The sequence below is a fragment of the Ictidomys tridecemlineatus genome, chromosome X (genome assembly GCF_052094955.1).
Source record: "Ictidomys tridecemlineatus isolate mIctTri1 chromosome X, mIctTri1.hap1, whole genome shotgun sequence".
Classification (NCBI taxonomy): domain Eukaryota; kingdom Metazoa; phylum Chordata; class Mammalia; order Rodentia; family Sciuridae; genus Ictidomys; species Ictidomys tridecemlineatus.
This window is the reverse complement of record NC_135493.1, coordinates 108,223,052-108,247,781: the sequence shown is the minus strand read 5'-3', so window position 1 is coordinate 108,247,781 and position 24,730 is coordinate 108,223,052. Positions and strand designations below refer to the sequence as shown.

General features: G+C 35.6%; 1 protein-coding gene and 1 pseudogene across 1 annotated transcript in view; both read left to right on the top strand.

The window, feature by feature from the left end:
• Positions 1-24,730, top strand: part of Pdk3 (pyruvate dehydrogenase kinase 3) — an 80,991-nt gene that overhangs the window by 43,537 nt on the left and 12,724 nt on the right. Inside the window, exons 6-10 of the mRNA XM_005334794.4 lie at positions 10,717-10,794; positions 18,449-18,525; positions 19,936-20,037; positions 20,570-20,680; positions 23,710-23,823. Coding sequence (XP_005334851.1) covers positions 10,717-10,794; positions 18,449-18,525; positions 19,936-20,037; positions 20,570-20,680; positions 23,710-23,823 — 482 coding nt within the window. The remainder of the gene's footprint in view (positions 1-10,716; positions 10,795-18,448; positions 18,526-19,935; positions 20,038-20,569; positions 20,681-23,709; positions 23,824-24,730) is intronic.
• LOC106145172 (small nuclear ribonucleoprotein E pseudogene) lies at positions 1,724-6,611 on the top strand (annotated as a pseudogene).

The following is a 24,730-nucleotide window of genomic DNA, read 5'->3' as shown; positions in this document are numbered from 1 at the left end:
TGTTTTTATATGCCATCCATTTTGTAGTGCTTATCAGCAGCACATTCCTTCTTTTTTCATTTATTTTATTTTTTATTTTCAATTTTTTTTGCAGTGTTGGGAAGCAAACTAATGCTAGGCAAGTGCTTTACCACTGAGCTACACCCCCAGGCCACTGCATTCCTTTTTTATGGCTGAAAAATATTCCATAAAATGGCTATCACACATTGTGTTTATTATCAGCTAATGAGCATGTGGGTTAGCTGGGTGACCTTGAACTGTTATGTAACCTCATTGGGCTTTAGTTTCTTTATCTGTAAAATGGCAGTATAGGGCTCTTAAGAGACAATTGAAATTTTGAATACTGGATATTTGATATTAAAGAAATATTTTTGGTATGATTTTTGTTTGTGGCTATGTATTTTAGAAGAATTCTAGCTTTGAGAGAGGTATTTAAAAATATTTTGTATGATATAAAATGATGGATTTGCTTCAAAATTATATAGAGTGAGGGGGATGAGAAAGATTGGGTATGTGTTGAAAATTGTTGAGGCTATTAATGAGCACATGGGGATTCATTATATTATGTTCTGTACTGTGGTATGGTTTTTGGTTTTGTGGTACTGTGGATTGAACATGGTAGGCAAATTCTCTACCAATGAGCTATATCCCCAGCCCGTATGTTTGAAATTCTTTATGATAAAGTCTTGAAAACACTCATTTTAATTATCTCATTGTTTCTTCACAAATAAAGTCTTTCACTGATTTTTAGGGGAAGTTTTAACCAAGAGCCAGTAGAACTTGGTAAGTAACCAGGAATTTTATGAAACTGTGACTACTATAGAACAGAGAGATTTAACATTGTTGAAGTGAGTCAAAGGCCTGTGGGGAGTTCAAGGAGGGATCTTCTGTAACTTTATACCTAAGGCCAAAATAATCTATTATTTTTGGGCTGGGGATGTGGCTCAAGTGGGAGCGCGCTCGCCTGGCATGCGTGCGGCCCAGGTTCCATCCTCAGCACCACATACAAAGTGTCTGCTGATAACTAAAAAAATAAATATTAAAATTCTCTCTCTCTCTCTCTCTCTACTTTCTCTTTAAAAAAAAGAATCTATTGTTTTGTTTTATGGCACATACTGTCTGTATTGCTCTATTATATTTAATACATATTACCTGGTCTTGTCATTATTTATTCTTATGTTATTCTTTCTCAACTGGGTGTAAATGTCTAAAAGTCCAGAATTACTCTCATACACTTTTGCATTACTCCATTTTTTTGTTTGTTTTTTTGGTACTAGGAATTTAACCCAGGAGTAATTTACCACTGAGCTACTTTGCAGTCCTATTTATTTATTTATTTATTTATTTTGAGGCAGCGTCTCTCTAAGTTTCCAAGGCTGGCCTTGAATTTGTAATCCTCCTGGCTCAGTATCCTGAATGCTGGAATTATAGGTGTGTACCACCACATCCAGCCCATCACTCCACTTAATGACAGAAATTTGTACCAAAAAACTAGCTGAAGACTATTTGTAAATTAGTTCAATACATATTTGAAAAAAGCCTGGAAGTTTACGCTGATAGCATACCTCTTAGCCTCTTTGTGTTAGCTTTCCATCACTGCAAGAAAACACCTGAGATAAACAACTTAAATGGAGGGAAGATTTATTTATGCTCATGGTCTTAGAGGTTTGAGTCTATGGTCACTTGGCCTTATCACTTTGGACCTGTGGCAGCATAATTCATCATGGCAGGAGTGCATGGAGGAGGCCTGTCCACTACCTGCCAGGTAGGAAGTGAAAGAGAGAGGAAGAGACTTGGGGTCCTGTTTTAGTTAGCTTTTTCACCACTGTGACCAAAAGCCCTGACAAAAACAATCTTAGAGGAGGAAAAGTTTATTTGGCATCCACAAAGTTTCAGAGGTCTCAGTCCATAGACACCTGACTACTATGTTGCTCTGGGCCCAGAATGAGGCAAACACCATCACAGAAGGGTAAGGAGGAGAACAGATGCTCAGGACATGGAAACTGACAACCAGAGAGAGACTGAGCTCTGCTCACCAGAGATGAAATATATACACCAAAGGCATGCCCTCAGTGACCTATATCCTTCAGCCACACTCTATCTTATCCATAGTTAAGTGGGTTAACACACTGATTAGGTTAATACTCTCATAATCCAATCATTTCATACTGAGATTTTCTTGCATTGTCTCACACAAGAGCTTTGAGGGATACCTCATATTTAAACCATTAACAGGGCTCAATACCTCTTTTAAGAGTATGCCCCCAGTGACCTAACTTCCTTCCACCAGTCCCTGCCTCCTAATGGTTCCATGACCTCCCCATTGCACCACAAGCTGTCAATACATGGTCTTTGGGGAACATTTAAGATCCAGATCCCTTTTATTCACAGTTTTGATCATAGGCTAAAATCCCTTTCTTTTCCCCACTCTTCCTGTACTTAGTCATAATTTTTTCTTCACTCCTTCTGCCCTTTTTCACTTTATACCTAGTAGTATACTATGAACAAAGTGGACTACCTCTGCTTGTGCAAATTATTTCTACTGCTTATCCACTGTAACTAAAGCCTAAATTCCTGGTGAAGCTCTATCCAATGAAAGTCACTTCCCCCACTTCTCTATGCCTCATAATTCCACTTCTCTGTATATATATACATGCATACATGTGCATGAGCACACACACTTGGATGTATACATATAGATTCTACCCCCACACTCATGGAATAAGAAGAGATTGTTATGCACTCTTTTCCCCTGTGTATCTTTCAAACAATATTTTTCATCTTTCAACAACCTCTTCCCTTAAGAGGGGACAAAACAGTAGAGGGTGGTTTCAGATTCAAAAAGTACATAAAAGCTCTAAAGCAACATCCACATAATTAACTTTTCTTTTTTTTCTTTTTTCATCATGTCCTAATTTTTTAAATTTTTAAATCTTTTTATTTATATATGATAGTGGAATGCATTATAATTCTTCATAATTAACTTTTCTGACACCCATCTTTTCCTTTGTACATCATGCATATTGATATTCTAGCACATTTTTTTGGCTGGTATATATTTTGTAGAATGTGTTTGTACTTCTGCTTCCACCCAGTAAGGTGTGTACTTACTAAGGGTCACTTATTTGTACCTAAACTTGGTATAAGTTACAGTGCCTTTTGTGATTACCTAATTTATTTAAATGGCATGTAAACTGAAGAAATGTGACTTTTCTCATTAGAACCAAATTTATTGCTTTGGAGAAACTCAATAAGGGAAAGTCTCTTAAATTTAATGAAATTACTGTGAACAAGAAAATTATTAAATTATAGGCCAACAAAAAGTTAAAATCTTAGAAGGAATCCATAATCAGATTGCTTATGAGTATCTGCAATCTTATAACACTTTAAAGAAATAGGAATTATAATTCATTGATATGGTGTTGTTTATCCAAGAAAGATAACCTGAAACCCCAAAATAATCCATATTCAAAGAAAAGACTTTGGGCTTACATGACCTTATTGGCAGACTAAATTGTATATTCAAATTTGCATTTTAAGAGCTGGGTACAGAGGCGCACGCCTGTAATCCCAGAGGCTCGGGAGGCTGAGACACAAGGATCATGTGTTCAAAGCCAGCCTCAGCAACAATGAGGTACTAAGCAGCTCAGTGAGACCCTGTCTCTAGATAAAATACAAAATAAGGCTGGGGATGTGGCTCAGTGGTCAAGTGCCCCCTGAGTTGAATTCCTCTTGCAAAATTTGTATTTTAAGGTATATTTATGATTTCCCAGTTTAGCCAGCTCCTATCCCCAGTTGGGGCAGTTAAGAAGACTAATACCATATTGCCAAAATAATGAAAGTGCTCAGTGAAGAAAATTTAGAATATGTGGAAAAAGAGAGAAGAGAATAAAAAGAACCTGTTTTTATAATCTAGCAAGAACACTGTTTTATGCATTGAACTCACATCAGATTTATAGGTCAGTATGTAACTGCAAATACTGTGAATACTCTGTGAAATTTATAGTATTTGTGTATTTCCCCATTTCCAGCACTAATGCCTATCACATACAACCTTCTGGGTACATTCAAGACCTGACAGTAATAGCCTCTGTCCTGCCCTCTGTTCCTACACTTGGTCTGTGATACTCATCATCTCTATTCAAGTAGTTTTTCCAGTCAAGCATATATAATCTTTATTCCTCAATCGAGGATTGGCCTTAAATCAATTACTGTTTGTACCATGGCAAAATGGGCTAGGCAATCTAAAAGGAAACCTAAAGATCTTTTTTTTCCCCTGTAGATTAAATCAAAGTTTGACAGTCAGCTTTCTTTCTGCTTCACTTCCTACAGGCCCTACTCTTAATTTCCTGAGTGTCTGAATACCTAAGCAGAAGCTTTTTCTAGCTCAAAATAAGACTGGACACAAACAAACAAGGCAGAGAATGTCAAAGGTCAAAAGGCCTAAAAGTTCTTCTGTCTTCTAGTTGAAATCCTTGGAGTCTCTATCCCCAAACATCTCAGGAGCAGCTAATCAAAAAGCCTCACAAGACCCAGGCCCCAGCTCTTCTCTCCAGTACCTCCAAATATTGCTGAGGACAGGAAGAAATGTATGTCAACTTCCTTTTACTCTTAGTGAAATCTTACCACTCCCTTCCTCTTTTTAGAGTAGTTGGTGTTTTCACACTGACTTTTTATATCTCTCATCATCCTCCAAGACTGCTCAGTTTATCTTCTCACACAAGTTCTCTATATGCAACGATTTTCCTTCTGTTTGGTTTAAGAAACTTGATGTAGAAAGTGTAAAAGTTCTGGGTATTAATGATAGCTTTACACAGCTGTGAAGATCTCCCATAGTTTAAGCATAGTCAAATGTCTATCCCAAAAGGACGTGTGTGTGTGTGTGTGTGTGTGTGTGTGTGTGTGTACATGCGTGTACCTGTGTGTGCACACAGGGGTGTGTTTTACATACCTTCATGAATGTCAATGAACTAACAATGATCCCATACTTAGATCCCTTGAGGAAAACTATAGAAAACTTTTAGGTGGAAGGGACAATATTTTTATTTTTGCCTAGACAGTTGTATAAGCATACAAAAGTGGGGGTGCACCCTGCCTAATGTTAATTGAATGTGCAGAACCTTGAAGCATGCCTCCTTGCTGCTTATTTAGCACATTAATTATCTACCTTTACACATCTGCAAATTATAGACTCAGGTAGTGAATGCTAGAATTAGTGTTGTAAAGCAGGTTCTATTATCCTTTGGGAGGTGCCTTCTTCCATTGTGACCCTTTTCCCTCCTTTCTTTGTAAGAAACCAGGAAGTGAAATTGAAAAATCCTGTAGTTGGATCATTTTAAAGGTACACACTTATATACTTGGTAGAAAAGTCTACTCTCACAATGATGTTAACTTGCCCATGTTGTCCCTATATGCTATTTTTGCTTAGTGTAATAGCATACAAATGGTCTCCTGAAAGTGTGGCATTATTCTGGTTCAGAAATAATGTCTTATGCTCTCATTTAGGCTCTTCAAGTTGAAAGAAACAAAGACCTGCTCGCATTAACTCAAGAAACAGATTTATTAAAAGAACCCTACTGGTTGCGTAGTAATCCAAGGATAGGAAGCACTTTAACAATTGGAGCAATAGAAACTGGAATTGGAAAGCAGAAAACAAGATTGTTTTCTTGGTATCTTTGCATCTGTAGTGGCCAAGTCATGTCCTCTCCACCTTTCTTTGCCTCCTTAATTTACCTGTTTTTGTCTATACAAAACCGGCTTACTTAGGTGCAGTTTGTTTAGGGCAATCATGATAATTCTCATTGTGCCCTCTTGGTTCCTGCCCTTCCTGATCATCCTAAGTGTCCCTATCCTAAATTTTCAAAAGATGAATTTAATTTGTGCTGCTCATTTTTATTTACTTATTTATTTATTTTTTGGTTATCATCTGTGACTACAAGTTTGAGGATTCTGGTCAGCCAGGGATATTGGTTCTACTTATCCAGTCTGCTCTGGTTTGGGGGTCTGGGAAGATCTACTCCTTAAGAAACTAATAGTTCATACTCGGGATTGGTTTTTGGTAGGAAAAATTATGATAAACATCGATTATTAGAATTACTTTATAATTTGGAAGGGTTTCTAGAAAATAGTATACCAGATCTGGAAGTTTCTATCTGAGGAGCCTCTAGGTCATTGTGGTGTTTGTGAACTTCCATTTTAGTGTACTGTGGCCAAGATCAAAAAGTGCAGAAAGTGAAGGTGTAACCCATCAACTTCATCTTCAGACACTTGCAAAATAGTTCCCAATTTCAGGTTTGGCTCTATGAGCAAGTGAATGTGCAGGTTGAGGGCTCAATCATTGGTTTTAAGAAGTATATGAACCTCATATCAGATGATGCAGAAGAAATTGATTTAAAACAAAGTAAAGAACAGAACTGGGTGACTGTGTACTCAAAGGAGATAATATTACTCTGCTACCAAGTGTCTCTAACTAGAAATGATCAATGAAGTCATGAATTATTGAGAAGACAGTTTTGTTTTTTAAGTGTTTTTGTTTAGGAGTATAATCCTAAAGTATTTGTTCATATTGCTTTGATTACCCTTTTGTTATTACCAGATGACAATAATGGTATGGGGTTGTTTTTATTAAAAAGTAAAAATTAAAAGCAACATATCCATGACTTTGTAATGCTTTATGGTCACTTATGGTTACCTCCTTAACCTGAAGCTTCTATGTTTTTCTCTGTTCTATTAGACTCAAAGTTTGTGACCTTATCATCTTTAAGTTTTTACAGCAATCAGATTCATCCTCTCTGTTGAGCTAGTCTAGACTTGCATTAGATATGTGTAAACAAATGAATGTATTTGGGACAGAGGCTAATTTTTGGTAGCACAATTCTATGGTAGATTTTGAGTAAGAAGGTCTAATAAAACAACCTCATTAATCTATTAAATTTTCTTGTGTCCTGTTTCTTAAAACTGATTCATGGCTAGGTTGTATCTATTAGGCTAGTTGCTATGTGAACTTTTACCTTACTTTTTATGGCTCAGCCTTTTAAATTCTAAATCTTGTGTGTTTATGGTTTGAGCATGTTAGTCTCTGGGAGTATGTATGTGCCACACCCACATTTTTATTAATTACTTTGTGATCACCTTATTATCTTTGCAAATAAATTCTTAAAACAGTTATTATCACTAATGTTCAGAGGAAATAATAATACTTTCCTAATATTTTCTTTTAAAGATTAGCAGTAAATACTGGCTAATTTGTAATTATTTTGAATTTTTATTTCTAGTTAGAAAATAGAACAATTTTATTAGAAAACGTGTAAATACAGCTTGCATTTTGCTCTAGATATAAAAGAAATTTACAAGCTAATAGTTGAATTTTGGTTATTATAGTGATGATTTTTATTATTTACTTAAATAAATAATATTATATGTCTGTCTTAGTACATATGTGTTATCAAACACCCCAGTACCCCATGATCATTCATTTCATGAGAGAAAGTGCCAGAATTAAGTGTGACCCAGCCTTGACTTTCCAGGCAACTTTCCAGGACTATATTAGTCCCCCAATATAGTTTCTCTTCAGAGTTACCTGCTAAGGTTTTAAAATGTGGGTTCCTAGCTTTCAACACAGGCCTCATAATCTTTAGGGATTCATTTTATAATATGCACTTTTCTTAACTTGAATGAATTCTATACACAGCCATGTTTGGGAACTACTTGAGGCTGCTAGTTCCAGACCCTAACAACAACAACAAAACACCTCTCATCAGTGTAGTTGACTGCATGTGGAGAACTTTATCATGGGCCAGAGGACTGTTCCATTTAACATGTACTTACTAAGTGTGTTGTGTCTATATGATATGCTATGATAATTTATGCCTATCAATATACATTTTACCAGTAATTCCCCCAAAATGCTTTTGCCTGGCTGGTATATGTGAGCCTAAATTGTGATCTTGAGTATTACAAAGATCATGCAATTCTGGATTATAGCATTGATAAACTATAATTTATAGTGATACTTTAAAAATTCTTACTCATATGTGATTTAAGAAGCTATACTGGGTCTTTGAATTTGAAGCTGACAGCTTCTGTCTGACTCCACTATCCTCCACATGTTATATTTGTGTAACACATTTTCATTACTATCATAATTATGCTGCTGGGCAAGCTAATATGATGAAGAATTAGCACATCAAGTGAATTTAGTTTATTTTTCTGTTTTATAAGTGAAAGAAAGAGCACTGTTTAAATATCTTTATTAAACACCTGGATAAATTGGTTTGTGATGTATTGGTTTGTATCTATATAACAAACCATAATTTTTAGACTTCAATCTGTGTGATCTTGGAAGTTCATAGTTGGCTTTGTGCTATCACATCACTAGGTGGAGATGTAGCATTGTTTGGTGGTGTAGCCAAAGCAAAAAGAGTGAGTCTTGAATTTTCCGCTCTTTACAGAAGTATTTAACGGATATTTTATGAGATTTACTGTATCCTAAAAGAAAAAAAAACTTGAAAAATTAATATAATTTAATTTTTTAACTTTTATTTTCAGAATTGAAATTCAATATAACTTTAATGTCTATTTTAACACTGATTGATTATTTAAAAAATTTTTTCCTCTTATTCTAATTCCTTTTCACTGTCCCTCATTATTTCATCTTTTCAGTTATTCTATTTCTTTTTTTATTTGTTGCTGATGAATTTTTTAAATTTTATTTACTTATTTGTATGTGGTGCTGATAATTGAACCCAGTGTCTTACACATGCTAGGCAAGTGCTCTACCACTGAGCCACAATCCCAGCCTCAGTTATTCTATTTCTGTATCTTTAGTTCTTCATATTGATTTCATTCTAAAGCTTAATAGAACAATCCAAATTTTTACCAAGGCCAAATAATATATAAAATTATAATTTGGTATCAATATGAGGTAAACAAAGGTAAATGAACCAAAACTTAGTATGGAAATACCTTAATATTATCTCTGTATTATTTTAGGTTGATAATGTCAGTTTTTAACATTTAAATTCTGTAGAGCTTATTTTCCCCTTTCTTCTTTTTTCTTCCCTTCTTTCTCTTATTTCTTTAATTTCCAACAAGTATGTGCATTATGGATGTGTGAATATAAAAGAAGTACAAGCCTGTATCCAAGAGCTTATACATAGTTGGAAACATTGCAGATGTACCTGTGAAGCATTTTAATGTAATTTCAATATCTGATCTTTAAAAATTATAAAGGTGAAACTTCAAAAAAATTGCTTTGGCAAACAATCTGGCAGTATCTCAAATGCTTAAATGTAGAGTTGCTATATGATCCAGCATTTTTCTACTCCTAGATATATGCCCAGGAGAAATGAAAGAATGTTTATACAAAAACTTAGACATGAATGTTTACAGAAGCATTATTTATAATGGCCAAAAAGTAGAAACAACTCAAAATGCTTATCAACTGATGAGTGGGTAAAAAATATGGTATATTTCTACAATATTACTCAGCAATTAAACTGTGAAGTACTGATTTACAACATAGATGATCCTTGAAAGCATTATATTAAGTAAAAGAAGACATAAAATATCACACATTATATGATTCCACTTATTTAAAGCGTCCAGAGTGGGCAAAGTATTAGAAACAAAGTAGATCCATGATTGCCAAGGGTTAGATAGAGGTAAATGATGGCTAATGGGTGTGAGGCTTCTTTTTGTAGTAATGAAAATGATGTAAACCTGACTGTGGTGATGCGTATAGAACTTGTCAAATATACTAAATACCAGTGGATTGTATGTACACTGTAAACAGGTGAATTGTATGAGAGTTATAGCTCAATAAACTTTTTAAAGTAAGTTATCAAAACATTTAAAATTTATCAAACCAAGGAACATTTATTAACCATCTACACAGGCACTATACTAAGTTCTATGCAAGTTACACAACAAGTAGAAGATATGAATCCTGACCTCATATTATTTTGTTGTTGTTTCTTTTGTAAAGATTATTTCTAGTTCAAGTGAAAAAGCAATATGTCACAAGGCATTTTAGCCTTCTGAATTTGTTCCTTATCTTTTGAACCTCCTGAATTCTCTCTTCCAGCTATTTCTGTAATCACCCTATCTTCTTATCCTAAACCTTTATTTTTTTCCCCTTTCAAAAGTAAACTCTTACTCCTTAGACTTGGATAACTATCAGTCCCAACCTGGCACTGTTAACTTAAAGAACATTTTAAAGTGATAGTGATATCTCCAACAACTTAAATTGTGTGACTCACAGAAACCCATTCATTCAGCAAATACTGATAGATGTTTCATTTACAAGTAACTGGCAAATCATAAGACTGTTGACATTATGATTTTTAAAATTATAACAAATGACCTTTTGCTACAATTTAGTCAGATTGCATAGTATTTATAGTCTTAAGTTGTAGATTTTTATAAAAAATAACTTAGGAATGATTAAAAGTTAACTGTGGTGGTCATAGAGCTAGCTATATTTATTAATCTAATTTTTGACATGGTTATGGCTATTAAAACTTTAAGGAAAGAGAAATTTTGTTTTAATCCCATAATAACTTTATTAAAGTCAAAGAGACTATTTTAAAAGAGGGTAGTTGATTTATTTTAAATATGTCAGTTTAGACTGTTTATTATGCGCACATACATACACACATGTACACATGCATTGGTGCCTGTCTTGAGTGCAGCAGCTAAACTTTTCTCTCTTTGCAGATGCATATGAAACAGCCAAGATGCTGTGTGAACAGTATTACCTGGTAGCTCCAGAGCTGGAAGTTGAAGAATTCAATGGTAAAAGAAAAATACTTTTAATCTTAAATACAAAGAAGCTGACTAAAAAACTGATTATACCTGAGGTATATTTTAGTGAGATCCTAAAATTATGCTACTTTTTCTTCTTTGATATCTTTTAAAACTTTTTCTATATTGTTGGTAACTGGGAGTGTTTTTGCAAAGTTATGCGAAATGTATTAGACTGCTAAGTTCTTGGAACAGAAGTAATCAAGGAAGAAGATGCATAAAGTTATAAATAGGTAGTTTTCAAATTAAAAATACAGCGGTGAATAAGTATACGGAAAAGTGTGTAACTTTACTAATCAAAGAAGTACAAACAAAAACAAATGCCACTTTTGTCTTTCAAAATAATGATGAATAAAATATTGTAGTGCTTTGAGTTTGTGCCCAGAAAAACACTGTCACCAACACATACATTTCTCATATAAGTTAAATTGGTTTAATCTTTCTCAAAAATGCTAACAATGTCCTTCCTCTTTGGTCCAGTAAATTAAATTAATAATAAGCATGTCTTTAGTCCAGTAAATTAAACTTCAGGAATTGGATTATAAGAAAATAGAGATGTACAGAGATTTATGTACAAGAATGACCATAGAGCATTTACAATTAAGGATAAACCCAGTTCCTCTCAAGGAATACCAAAAATATATTTCTCCTACAGTGAGATGAAAATGGGAAAAGACTTCACACTGCCATTGAAGAATAGTTGTCCCTACATTCTACTAGAATGTATGAAGTCAGAAATACTGTCTCTTGGGTTTTCTGAGAATGCTCGTGCCTGTCTTGAGTGACTAGAACTGAGTGGACTTGGCTTGGGAATTTATAATTAGAAACATTTTAATATTCTCTGTATTTCTTCCTACTGTCTAGGCCAAACCAGACCTAACTGTTCTTACTTATATTGGCCAAACAATAACACTTAAATCACAAGTAGTAACAAATGTCTCCTTGGTGTGCATGGCAGCCTTGCTCATTCTGCAGGCTGGAGCAGCAGTCCTGTTCTTGCTTTCTTAGAGCCAGCTGATTTGCTGACACAGCCAAATCTGTTAGACTGGGCAGCTCAGCCACCATGACAGGAGCTTTAAAACTATTTTTGACATTATCTCATGGATCAAATAACCCGCTTTACATCACGGTTTGAAGCCCTGTTTCCAATCATTAAGAAAAATGAATCCTGGTGTTTTTAGGTAGCCTCTAATTTTCTATTCCTGTGGATAATGTAGTTATGATTTTTATTTATGATTTCTTGAATGTCAAAGCTCTTAGTCAACATGATTAAGGAATGTGCTTTAGCTCTAACAAGTTCTGTTTTAGAGATACAGGTCAGAAGTTGGTTCTGAACACCTTCAAGTAGCACTTTCGTTGCCTTATAATGAAAGAGTATGTGTGTTTCCTACAGTAGGACAGCTGACCTATTTTCTAGGACAAATCACATCAAGATTCATATAGATACACATTTGGAGTTCATCTAAACTGTATAGCATGGCCTTTCAGGAAGCTTCCATTACACAACAGGTGCCTATAATCATAGAATGATAGTGCTTGCTGCTCGGACCTTGAGAGTGAGTGAGGCTACCATTAAAGAACAATTTGTTGTTCCCTGAAAATTGAAATTCTGCTGGTTTGGTGTATTATCTTTTGTTTCTGAATTTTTGAATTACTTCCCCCTTTCCCAATGTGACCCCTGAAAAAGTAGTAATTAGGATTAATAATTAGGATTATGTAGAACCCAGAGTGGCAACACCATCAGTCATCACCATAATTCTGGATGTTGGGGGCAAGTTATGGTAAATTTCCTTCATTTTTCCTTTCTGTAACACATTTAATAGGAACATTCAAAATAACAGAACTCTGGGCTGAGGTTGTGGCTTAGTGGTAGAGCACTTGCCTAGCATGTGCGAGGCCCTGGGTTCGATCCTCAGCACCACATGAAAATAAATAAATAAAATAAAAGATATGGTGTCCAACTATAACTAAAAAATAAATATTAAAAAAAATAACAGAATTTTGGCCAGATGCAGTGGTACACGCCTGTAATCCTAGTGGCTCAGGAGGCTGAGGCAGGAGGATCATGAGATCAAAGCCAGCCTCAGAAAAAAAGTAAGGCCCTAAGCAACTGAGTGAGACCCTGTCTCTAAATAAAATACAAAATAGGGCTGAGGATGTGGCTCAGTGGTTGAGTACCCCTGAGTTCAATCCCCCCCACACACAAATAACAGAATTTTGTTTATATTAAATCAAGTTTCAGATGTTTCTGTCTCAATTTTTGGTGCTGGGGATCAAACCCAGGGCCTTGCACATGCTAATTAAGCTTGTGCTCCACCACTGGGCCATATCACCATCATGGCTTCAGATATTTCTCACTATCACCTGTGATAGTCCATGATCAGTTTCTCTGAAGTCCAGAAACATTTTCATCATATTGGTTCTCATTCTTTTGCTGTTCTGATTCAGTTGATAAAACATTAAGCAAATAAACATTTTTACCTTACCTTTTTCCATCCATATGGTAAGGCAACATGGCTTAGGGGAAAGGCGAGTTTTGTAGCTCACTAGGTAGTAGACACCTTGATTCTAACACTTAAGTAACGTGAGCCTTAAGATGACTTCAGTTCTCTAATGCTCAGCTTTCTCATTGGTTAGCTTGCCTTGCATGGAGGAAGAAGAATGTCTATTTCCTCAAATATTGCACTGGGCACATACTGGATATTTAGTAAAGGGTAACTACTTAAAGTCAAGCTTGACTTTGGAAAGATAAGACTTATATTCCCTTGTATTTCTTCACCATTTGTACATTAGACTTTCTTAACAAGAGAATGATTCATAGCTTTGGGTTTGGTGGGAAAAATAAAAATTTCATTTATATTGTATGTAATGTTTTAATAGAAAAGGAATGTGTCTATCCTAGAATCTTTAACCTCTAGTTTTCCTATATTGAATACTTTTATGGGTACTTTAAATCAAGTGGTTCCATACAATCCAAAAGCTATCACTGGTAGCACTGTTAGCATTGAGAAATTAATATTAGTAATAGTAATAGCCAACATGTATCAACTACTTACAATGTGGAAGACCCTTTGTTACTAGTTTATCACCATTATCTCAATTAATCCTTGTATTTGTCCAATGAAATATGTACTGGGTCCCTCAGAGATGGAGTACTGGGGCCCAGGTAGGTTAAGTACATATTAATATAGCTATCAAATGACAGAGTTGGCACTTGATCCCACTGTGACTTTGAACTCTACTATATGCTGTTATTAATAGCCTTATCCATTGACCTTGGGAACTGATTAGCCAGTTTTAAATACACTGCTACCTTTTCTTTTAAATGCATTTTTTTCTGCTTAGCCTCCAATTCCTTTTTCATTCTTATAGGAGAACTATCTGAAAATAAAATTCCTCATGTCTGGGCTGCTGGGGTTGTGGTTCAGTGGTGGGGTGCTTGCTTTACACACGTGAGGCACTCTGTTAGATCCTCAGCACCACATAAAAATAAATAAACAAAATGAAAATATTGTGCCCATCTATAACTAAAAAAAATTTCCAGAGAATTCCTCATGTCTACATCAAGTTCTTTGGTATTTATTAAATGCTGCTTCAACTAATGGTATTTACAGCAATGACTATGTAAAATAGACACTTTATTTTTTTCTTGAGTCTTGAGCATGAAAAACCTGAACCATTTTTCCATTGACTTTTAAAAATGTACCCTTAGATGGAAAATTCATATTCTGTTTGTCTCTTATTTTAGAAAGTCAACAAACATCTATTAAGCATTCAATATTTAACAGCCACTAGACTCAGAATAAGAGAAGAGTCATGGACAGAAACATTTGACAAGGCTTTAAAAGGAAGGAAAGAAATCTAAACCATAATATTCCCAAAGAAAAGTGCAAGTAATTGAGCAGGCCTTTAGATGGCTCCCAGAGAATGCTGTTTGAACTAAAAAAAAATCATACTGTAAAAGGTATTTTCATTTCCTTGAGATTTAGAATGAAAAGGTTGAATTCAGAGGCTGTTTATAAAACTAATCATGCCTTTTGGTACAGGATAGACTAAGCATTCAGACTCCATTAAAACAACAGTAAAGGAATCCAAAGAAAATCACCAAAGGAAAGTCGGGGGTTTTATTGGTGGACCACTATCTCAGTTTCTTTAGGTTGCTATGACATAAGTACCAGAGACTTAATGGCTTAAACAACAGATATTTATTTCTCATGTTCTGGAGAGTGAAAAGTTCAAGATCACGTTGCCAGTGGATTTGGTGTTTAGTGAGGACCTACTTCATGATTCATGGATGGCATCTCACTGTGTCTTTATATGGAGGAAGGGGTGTGGGAGCTCTCTGGGGGTCTTGTTTATAAGAGCACTGATACCATTTGTGAGGTCTCCACCTTCGTGACCTAACATCTTCCAAAGTCCCCACTTCCTAATACTATCATTTTGGCAATTAGGTTTTAGTGTGTGAATTGAGGGGCCTATATGCTGAGTCCATGGCAACCACTAATTCTGAAAGAAGGTAACCAGGTGAAGTTATGCTGATTGATGGGACAGAGCAGAAACAACCACAAAGGAGAGGGCTACAGCAGAGGTGGGAACCAGTTTGCCAAATGTTTTCCTGGAGGAATCCTAGGAGAAGAGCTGGTGGTGCAAAGGACTAGAATGGGAAGGAAAAGCCAAAGGGTAGGAGTTAGCTGAAAGCTGGTCTAAGGAGGGAGCATAGAGGGATAATGGGGAGCAACTTGACTCTGGTGGGGCTTTGCCTGCCAACAGCCAAATAAGAGTACTTTGTTTAAGAACAACCTGGGAGCTGGGCATGGTGGCTCATGCCTATGATCCCAGTGGCTTGGGAGGCTGAGGCAGGAGGATTGCAGGCTGTAAGCAACCTAGTGAGGCTGTGTCTCAAAGAACACTGGGGATGTGACTCAGTAGTTAAGCATTCTTGAGTTCAATCCCGGTACCAATATGAGTTATGTTAATATGAGTGGTATTACTCCAAAGTAAGCCCTCTTCATTTGCTGTCTGCTTGTCCTGAAGCCAATTGAAGTTTCTATCTGGTACACAGAGCTCCAAGTCAGCTTTCCCATGTAGGGGAGAGCCTTGTGGGAGATGAACACTAACTATTTTGAATGATAAATCCAGTTCTTGATTCTTAAACAAGAACATTACAACTGTGGTGTGTCATGGTCAAAGCCAGTAGTAGCATGAGTGAAACATAAATGGCATTAAACTTATCAACTGTACTGTTATTGCTAGAAGACCCTCCCCTTACCAAATTCTAAGAGAAAATTATTTCAAATCCAGAATTCTATAACTAATCCAACCTTCCAGCAGGTAAATCACAAGGATTGAGATATGTATACCTCATCCACACCTTTCTCAGCAAGTGCTCTAACTCTGAGCTATATTCCCAGCCCTACACCTTTCTGAAGTAGGTTACCTAACTCAGTGAAGTGTATAAGATAGATTAAAAAAGGGGGGAAACATTCTAGAACTTCAATCAAAAACAATTTTAGGATGGTAGCTATGCAGCATGTTTGGAAAGCAATCAATTCTAATTTGAAAAATCTTAATAATGGATGGATACTATGCAAAAGAAGCAGATGGAAGATCTTGGTGATGCAGTGATGAAAGCATGTTTCTTGTCCAGTTGCCCAAGAGGAGAGGCAGTTAGAAATGCTAGGAAAAATTCACAGCTGTGCAAGAAAGACTAAGTATGAATATGAAACAACCTAAAAAGGCTAGCATGATGTTGAACAGTAGGAAGAATATAAAGAGAATCCATTTCACCTTAAGGCTGAGAGTATTGTCCTCCAGTTGACACAAGTCATATCATTGGGCTTGCAAGGGAAGGAAATATCATCCAGGTACATTGTTGTGGCTGCATTATAGCAGTTGACATGTATGTAGTTATAATTTGACCATAATACTGATTTTCAACTTTCTTAACCTATAGATGACATGCAGAAAAGTTGTTTTAGGGCTACAGAGCATAATGTAAATGTCAAACAAAAGATTACAGCAGAGGGCTGGTGTTGTGGCTCAGCAGTAGGGTGCTTGCCTAGCACGTGCAAGACCCTGGGTTCGATCCTCAGCACCACATAAAAATAAAGAAAATAAAAAGGTATTGCGTCCAACTACAACTAAAAATTAAACATTAAAAAAAATTCAGCAGAAATAGCAAAGAGTAGCTGCCCAGGCACAGGTGGAAGAAAATAGAAGAACTACTTACTGCTTTTCTTCTTTATGAAATGGTAAGCCATTTCTAAATAGTACTAAATAATGTTTAAAATAACTTATCATAAAAGGGTTCAGGATTTAGAATCAAAAGCTCTTGTGAGCTGAAGATATAGCTCAGTTGGTAAAGTGCTTGCCTTGCATGAACAAGGCCCTGGGTTCAATTTCTAGGACCACAAAAAATCAAAGAAAAAAAGCACTCGGGGCCTGGAGATATAGCTCAGTGGTAGTGTACTTGCCTAGCATGAATGAGCAAGACCCTATGGTTAATTTCCTCAAAAAAGCTCTTGGGCCAGGTGTCCAATTTAAGCATCACTTCTTTTTTAAAAAATATTTTTAGTTGTAGATGGACACAATACCTTTATTTTGTTTGTTTCATTTTTTTTATGTGGTGCTGAGGATCAAACCCAGTGCCTCACACATGCTAGGCAAGCGCTGTACCACTAAGCCACAACCCCAGCCTAAGCATCACTTCTATTTACCATAGTCAGCCTCCTCAAAGCTTATTTGTTCACCTGTAAATAATACCACCTACCTTCTGAGCCATGAGGCATTGTCATGAGTATTCAGTTGGATGATATGTGTGAAAGCTCTTCATAAACTGCCAAGAACCAAACAAATATTAGCTCTAATTTCTATTATTGTTATTTACATAATTAGAGGAGGTAGTTAGGTTGAAATTATAACATGGATGAGTATGTCTGTGTTTTTCTTGAGAAAGTTCATGCAGTTTTAATCTCTTAAGTGATTTCAGGTCATGAGGAGGAGGAAGGACTACATTTCTGAGCACCACCTCTCTACCCCACGCTGTTCTTTGTGGTTGACATAGGATTCAGTGTTCCTCAGATTTTCCTCAGAAGGTCCCTGATGTAAGGAGAAAAACTGTGTGTCTCCTGGCATTTAGCTGCTAGGTTCTAGTAGAGAAGTTACATGAACCTTACATTTTACTCTACAGTATACCCTGTATATCATAACTTAACACAATTTAGTGCTGCTATTTAGTCTACTTCACCACCCCCTGTTCTCCTGTGGCTTTCCATTTCTCCAACTGACCATGGGTTGGTAGCAAGGGTGTCCTCCTAATTTGAAAAAAATACAAAGTGATATTTGGATGACCTTACATAATGTTCAGAACATCATGACATAGATGATAATATTCCAGTTTTGCTCAACTAAATTTTGGAGTGCTTGAATGATCTGTCCAAGGTCACATAGCTGGTAAGTGAAGGAACTGGGTTTCACCCCAGGTTTGTTTGATTCTGCAGCATATGTTTTTGCTCATCACTGCCTTTAAAGGAGGAAACCTAAATTATCCTTTTATAGAGTTCTGTTTTATGTACTCAGAAAATAGAATGCAAACATCATTCTAGTTTTGGTCCTTATTCATTGACGGTTTTGTCTCTGTTTTCAGCCAAAGCACCAGACAAGCCTATTCAGGTAGTTTATGTGCCCTCACATCTGTTTCACATGCTATTTGAGTTGTTCAAGGTAAGTGGAATTTAAAAACATGGAAAGAAGTCTTCATTTTAAATTACTTTGATTCAGGGCATAATGGATTCATTAGATTAGCATAAGAAAAAGGTTTTGCATAACCATTCTAAAAATTCTATTTCTGATATCCTGTGGGTTTTATAATTTGTACACTGTGAGATGAAAAATTGCTGTGTACAGTATAGTTTTTGTGAATATTAGTACATATTGATTTTGAAACTTAATTGTACTTTAGAGACTTTACATAAAATCCATACTGTTTTTCCTTCAGTTATGAGATTAGAGATGCTTTTTAGTTTGCAAACCTGGCAAAGGCTTTATTGGTGATAGCCAGAACAAAATAAAAACATGTTTATGCATATCTATGATTTTGAATATTAACTGTGTTGGTGTATTAGTAGTTGTCCCAGTCTTGAGAGATCCTGTAACCCTTTTAAATATTTGAATTAATTCAGAAGATCCTCCAGAAGCAGAGAAGAAAGATGTGGCTGGGCTGAATAAAAAAGAACAAAAAACCAAACCAAACAAAATAATACAAACAGAAAAACCCCTCACCTCTTTAGACTGTATAGCCTAAGCTATTGCTTTTGTTACTTGGTAGTTAATGGCATTTACAGTGGCAGTATTACAGGCACAAGATCTTTGAGCTAAAATTTTATTTCTTCCAATGTGTAAAATACTAAAGTGAACACCTGAAAAATCAGTTATGCTGATTTGCTTCTAAAAATTAGAATGTTACTGATGTAACACTTTAAGGTGGAGATGGGCATTCAATTGTGAACTTCCTCTTCAACAGCTGTGGCTTTTTCAGAATTTCTTTTTAACGGGTATTTCTTCTACTTTTTTGAGTCAAATGATTAATTTTTGTGGAAAGCATGAATCCTTTCAGTTTTTCTCCCTTCTTTAGAGGAAAGGTGCTCTATAAATGCAGACTGATAAATAGGACTTAAAGTGCACAAATCAGCCTGTTCAGCCTCATTAGTTGTGATAAAAAAACATTTCTCTGGGTTGAGTTGAATGATTTAAATACCCTAAAGCAAAAAAAAAAGGAAGGAAAGAAAAAATATTTAGAATGTTGGATATGGCTAAAACTCGATGTAAAATAAAGTGTCAGGAAATTTTTCCTTGATCTGAATATATTTAGCTAAGCTCTTTAGAGGGAAAAATAGCATATAAATCCAACTATATTTGCCCCCACAGAAGAACTTTCAGGTAATAATCTGGTGCTTGTTTTTTTTTTTTTTTAATTATGATTTGTGGGATTGGGGGAGTAGCTCAGTGGTACAGTGCATACTGTTAGCATGTTCAAGGTCCTGGATTCAATCTCTAGCACCAAATGAGTATATAAATAAATAAAATTGTAATTTATGAGTCATCAGTATGTTGAAAAGAATTTTATTATTTTAGAACTCAATGAGAGCAACAGTTGAACTATACGAAGATAGAAAAGAAGGCTACCCAGCTGTTAAAACTCTTGTTACTTTGGGTAAAGAAGACTTGTCCATTAAGGTAACTGCTTTATTTATCAGTTGATTTCAATAGTATCTAGACATTGAGACATCAGAGGGAAGGGGGAAAAACTGACATTTGTTGAGTATCTTACTTGTCAATACAGTTATGTCATGATGCTTCTGTCAATGACTACATACATATACAATGGTGCTTACATAAGATTATATTGCCTAGTCAGTTTAGTTTGTGTAAGCATGCTCTATAGTGTTCATATGTGAAATCACCTAACAATGCATTTCTCAGAATGTATCTCTGTCATTAAATGACACATGACTGTACCGCACTGGATTCTTGGCTTAAGTTACCTCATTTAAGCTTCACAGAACAAGACCTCAATCCCAAGCATTTTGGATCCCACTGCACTATTATACCTCTTTTATTTTATACTGTCCCCAAAGGAATAATATTTCTGTGGAAGTTCAAAGCCCTTATGAATTTTAGAGTACTTTAGCATATACTTTAATGAACTCATTGCCTCCTACTAAGTATAGATTGACTTCTCTTTTTTAAAATGTTTCCTACACTATAGATAAGTGACCAAGGTGGTGGAGTCCCGCTTAGAAAAATAGATCGTCTTTTTAACTACATGTATTCAACTGCTCCTAGACCTAGCCTGGAGCCTACAAGAGCTGCCCCTTTGGTAAGTTAACATTGAAAATGGCTTCTGAAGAAAAAGTCATTAACGAGAGAGAGGGAGAGGGAGAGGGAGAGGGAGGGAGGGAGGAGAGGGAGAGGGAGGGAGGAGAAGAGAAGAGAGAACGAACTGCCCATCTCTCCAGGTTGTTGAACTAGCATCAACTAGACTGCTTCCTGTACAGCTTGGAGGAAGAAACTTTTTGCCTTGGCTTTCTTTGTGAGTCCTTTGGACTTAGATTGCTTCTCTAATTTGTCTAAGAAACACTCTGAGCTGAGTGCCTCAAATCCCAAATACAGTGAAAAAGCATTTTGCTGTGTTAAGACTGCTTGTGAAGCGTCATTTACCACCTTGTACTGTCCTAGGAGGGGTTGGAAGCTACCAGTGGGTGAGTGAGGGGTCTGTGCAGGATGTATAACTGTAGTTTGGTCCTGGGCACTTTGGTGCTACATAACCATAGAGGTCCAAGTCTCCCAGAGCCTTTGAATCTCCACCATAAAATTTGTTTATATAATTAAAATGTTCAGTTATGAAAACATTAAATTTTTTCATATTAAATGACCTAAGCACAAAACATATAGGTGGTGTATGCATTTTCAGAGCCCTTTCTATTGCACTCTGGAAATAACCTTGAGCCCTATTAAGGCAGTGAGAAAAGCCTCTGGTTACCATGGTAGCAGTTAGATCCTGGTAGGGCCACACTTTCTTCCCCTGCTGCGTGTTTCTAATTGACAAACAACAATTGAACCCTTTGTCATTAAACACAGCAACATATCTATCAGTCTGCAAAATGGTTCAGGGTATAAATTAAGTTTCATTTTAAAGTCCTACCTGACTGATAAGCACGTAAGATTATATTTTATTTGTATGAATAAAATCAAACACTTTGTATTGTTTATTTGAGACAGAATTTGTTAACTCAGCATGAGGAAAGCAGAGAGGAAGTCATTTATGTAGGATTCAGGAAAAATTTCTGAAAGATCAGTTTGTGAAAATTTGTGAAAGATCAAAAGCATTGTCTTGACCAGGTTCTGGTACCTACTTAAATAAATATCAAAAGAAAAAAAGGCACTACACACAAGTCTAGAACCTTCCCCAATCATTTAAAAGGAATATGGATTGTCTATTCCAGGTCTTAAATAACATCCTGAGGGCAGCAGTTATGTCATAGTTTTCTTCATGAAACTGAGGAATTGAAGCAAGAAGACTTAAAATACGTACCTACTCTCCCATTGTATAGATAAGGAAATAAAGTTAGTACTTTGCCCAAGGTCACTGAGCTAGTTAATGGTAGAGCTGGCTCTGGCTACATCTGTGTTCTTTCTAGCATACCATATGGCTTCTCCTTTTTATTTTTGTTGTAGATGGACAGGATACTTTTTATTTTACTTATTTATTTTTATATGGGGCTGCTGAGGATTAAATCCAGTGCCTCACACATGCTAGGCAAGCACTCTGCCACTGAGCTACAACCCCAGCCTTGGCTTCTCTTTTTGAGGAAATATTTACTCAAGTGTCTCTCCCAGTTAGTAAAGTTCTCAGCTTTAATATGGGTTCATGTAAAATACGGACTACTAGAAAACATAATTTCCTCACTGAAAAACTTAGAATTTTACACCTCTGTGCCCTTGACACATGGATTCTAGGTTGGAGGAGTGTGCACCCAACTAATTCCTATTGATGCTTTAACACTCTGGGAAACCTTCCCTGAACTTTTGCAAATCCAAGGTAGAGGCCCCTCCTCTGTGGTCCTCAGGACTCTGGGCTTTCCTACTTCCCCATAGTGTTCTCAGCTATTCCGCATTACACCTGAGGGCAAGCACTAGCCTTGCTTGAACACAGAAGTAGATTCCCTTGTGTCTCTTCCTGAAGTATACTGATTTCTTTGCTGTGGTTTCTTCTGTCATTAAGGATAGGTCACGTTCAGTGACCATATTCAGCCAGTGTGACTTAAATAATAGGTGTATTCTGTTACCCCACCCTTTTAATTAGGCCCAACAATGAGGAAGATATTGAAATGTTAGAAAATGGAAGAAATCTATGTAACTTGGTTAAATTGTTACTCTTAGTAGCCATGATACCTGCTTCCATTTCTTTAGATTTGCTATGTTTCGCACTGTGCCAAGACTTTACACTTATTTTATAATTTAATCCTTACAGCAGGTAAGCTTTTTATTACACGTTTGAATGAGAAAATAGTCTTAAAGAGATTGAGTAAATTGCTCAGTTGCACAAAAAAGTAGATTTCAACTTTGGTCTGAATCTGAAGCCCATGGGACTGTGACTATGGTTATATTATCCTACTGCCCCTCTTTCCTTAACCATGTTCATAGATTTAATCAGAGGTGATGAAACTGGATGGGATAGCATCTCCCTGCCCCCAGACACCCATGACCAACACAAAAGTTACTGAATTTAGTCTCAGTTATTCTTATTGTTCTCACCAATATCTGAGATCTTTAAAAATTACCTCTTTCTGACCATCAGGGTTCCATGACATAGAGACACAGGAAGGTACTAAAATATTTTCTTATTTCTAAAAATATATGAACTATAATATATTGTAGCATTTACAGAACCTTGGGAAGTAGCCTCCCAGGAAATTATTTTCTTTTCAAAGTTTTAGCCTTGTTACTGGTAGATGTGAACTCTGGTGCTATTAATTTTCACTTCACAGAGCAAGAAAATCTGATAATGGAACTTTGAAATGAATGTGGTTTAGTTTTGTCATTAGACCAAATTCCATATCAAATTTAAAACGTGCTTAAAAAGTTACTTTACAATGCCAAAAATTTAATCAAAATCCAAATATATGAGAAATGTTTTTGCAGGGTGAAAATAAAGAGATTTACCATAGATAAGCATATGCGTGTGTGTGTGTGTGTATATATATATATATATATATATATATAAAGTTTGAATCAATAATTCATTTGATTTAAATCTGAATCAGTAATTTATTTTTATCTTCTCTCAGTGGTCCTCGTATGAAGCATTGTGCCTGTCTCACTGTATTAATTTTCTTTTCTTGATAGGCTGGATTTGGTTATGGTTTGCCAATTTCTCGCCTGTATGCTAGATATTTTCAGGGAGATCTAAAACTGTATTCCATGGAAGGAGTGGGTACTGATGCTGTCATTTATTTGAAGGTACTGCATATTTTGTTAGTATGATCTTCACTTTTTAATGCTATAAGTTCTAATAATTCACCAGTGATGACTAGTACTATACAATCACTTCAGATTTACCTCCATTTCACATGAAAACCATGTTGTACCTTACCCTTGATTTTATGCTCAGATACAGCAAAACATTAAACATAGAGATGTTTAAGTATTAAATTATTGTTTTCAAAACCATAGTTCCAAATTTTGATTTTTCAAAATTGCATGTCCATTGAAGACCTAATTTTAAAGACAGATTTTTCAATAATTTGAAGTTGTTTTATATTTTGCTTTAAAAATTTGCTAGTTTTCCCTAAGTATAAAAACTCAGTAATAATACATACAGCTCTTCTCATTTGTTGGTGGTGGTAGAATCTCTTACCTAAACTCTGAAATTTTTTTTGTATTTTCAAATAGGTAATATAGGCACATTATAAAAAATTAAAGCTACAAAAGGAAGAACTAAGGGCCCTAAGCCACCATTTCTCTTTTCCCAGAAGAAGTGCCAGTTTCTTATGGATCCTCTTAGAGTTGAGTCTGCATTTATAAATGACTAATCTTTTTCCACATAAATGAAATTTTAGCACCTTGTTTTTATTTTCCAATATATCTTATAAATCTTTCCTTGTCAGCTCATATAGAAATGGCTCATTCTTTTTTCCTCTCTTAATACCTTTCTTTTTAAAAATTTTTATTTTTATTTTTTCTTTTTAGATATACATGACAGTGGAGTATAATTTGACTGATATATGGATGCTAACATACAACAAGATGGGGAGGAAATAGGAAAGACAGTGGCTCATTCTTTTTTAAATGTGACTACTATATGTGACATCATAATTTAGCCATTTATTTGAAGTATTTTTCTTAGATGCCAGTGTTTCTAAATGAT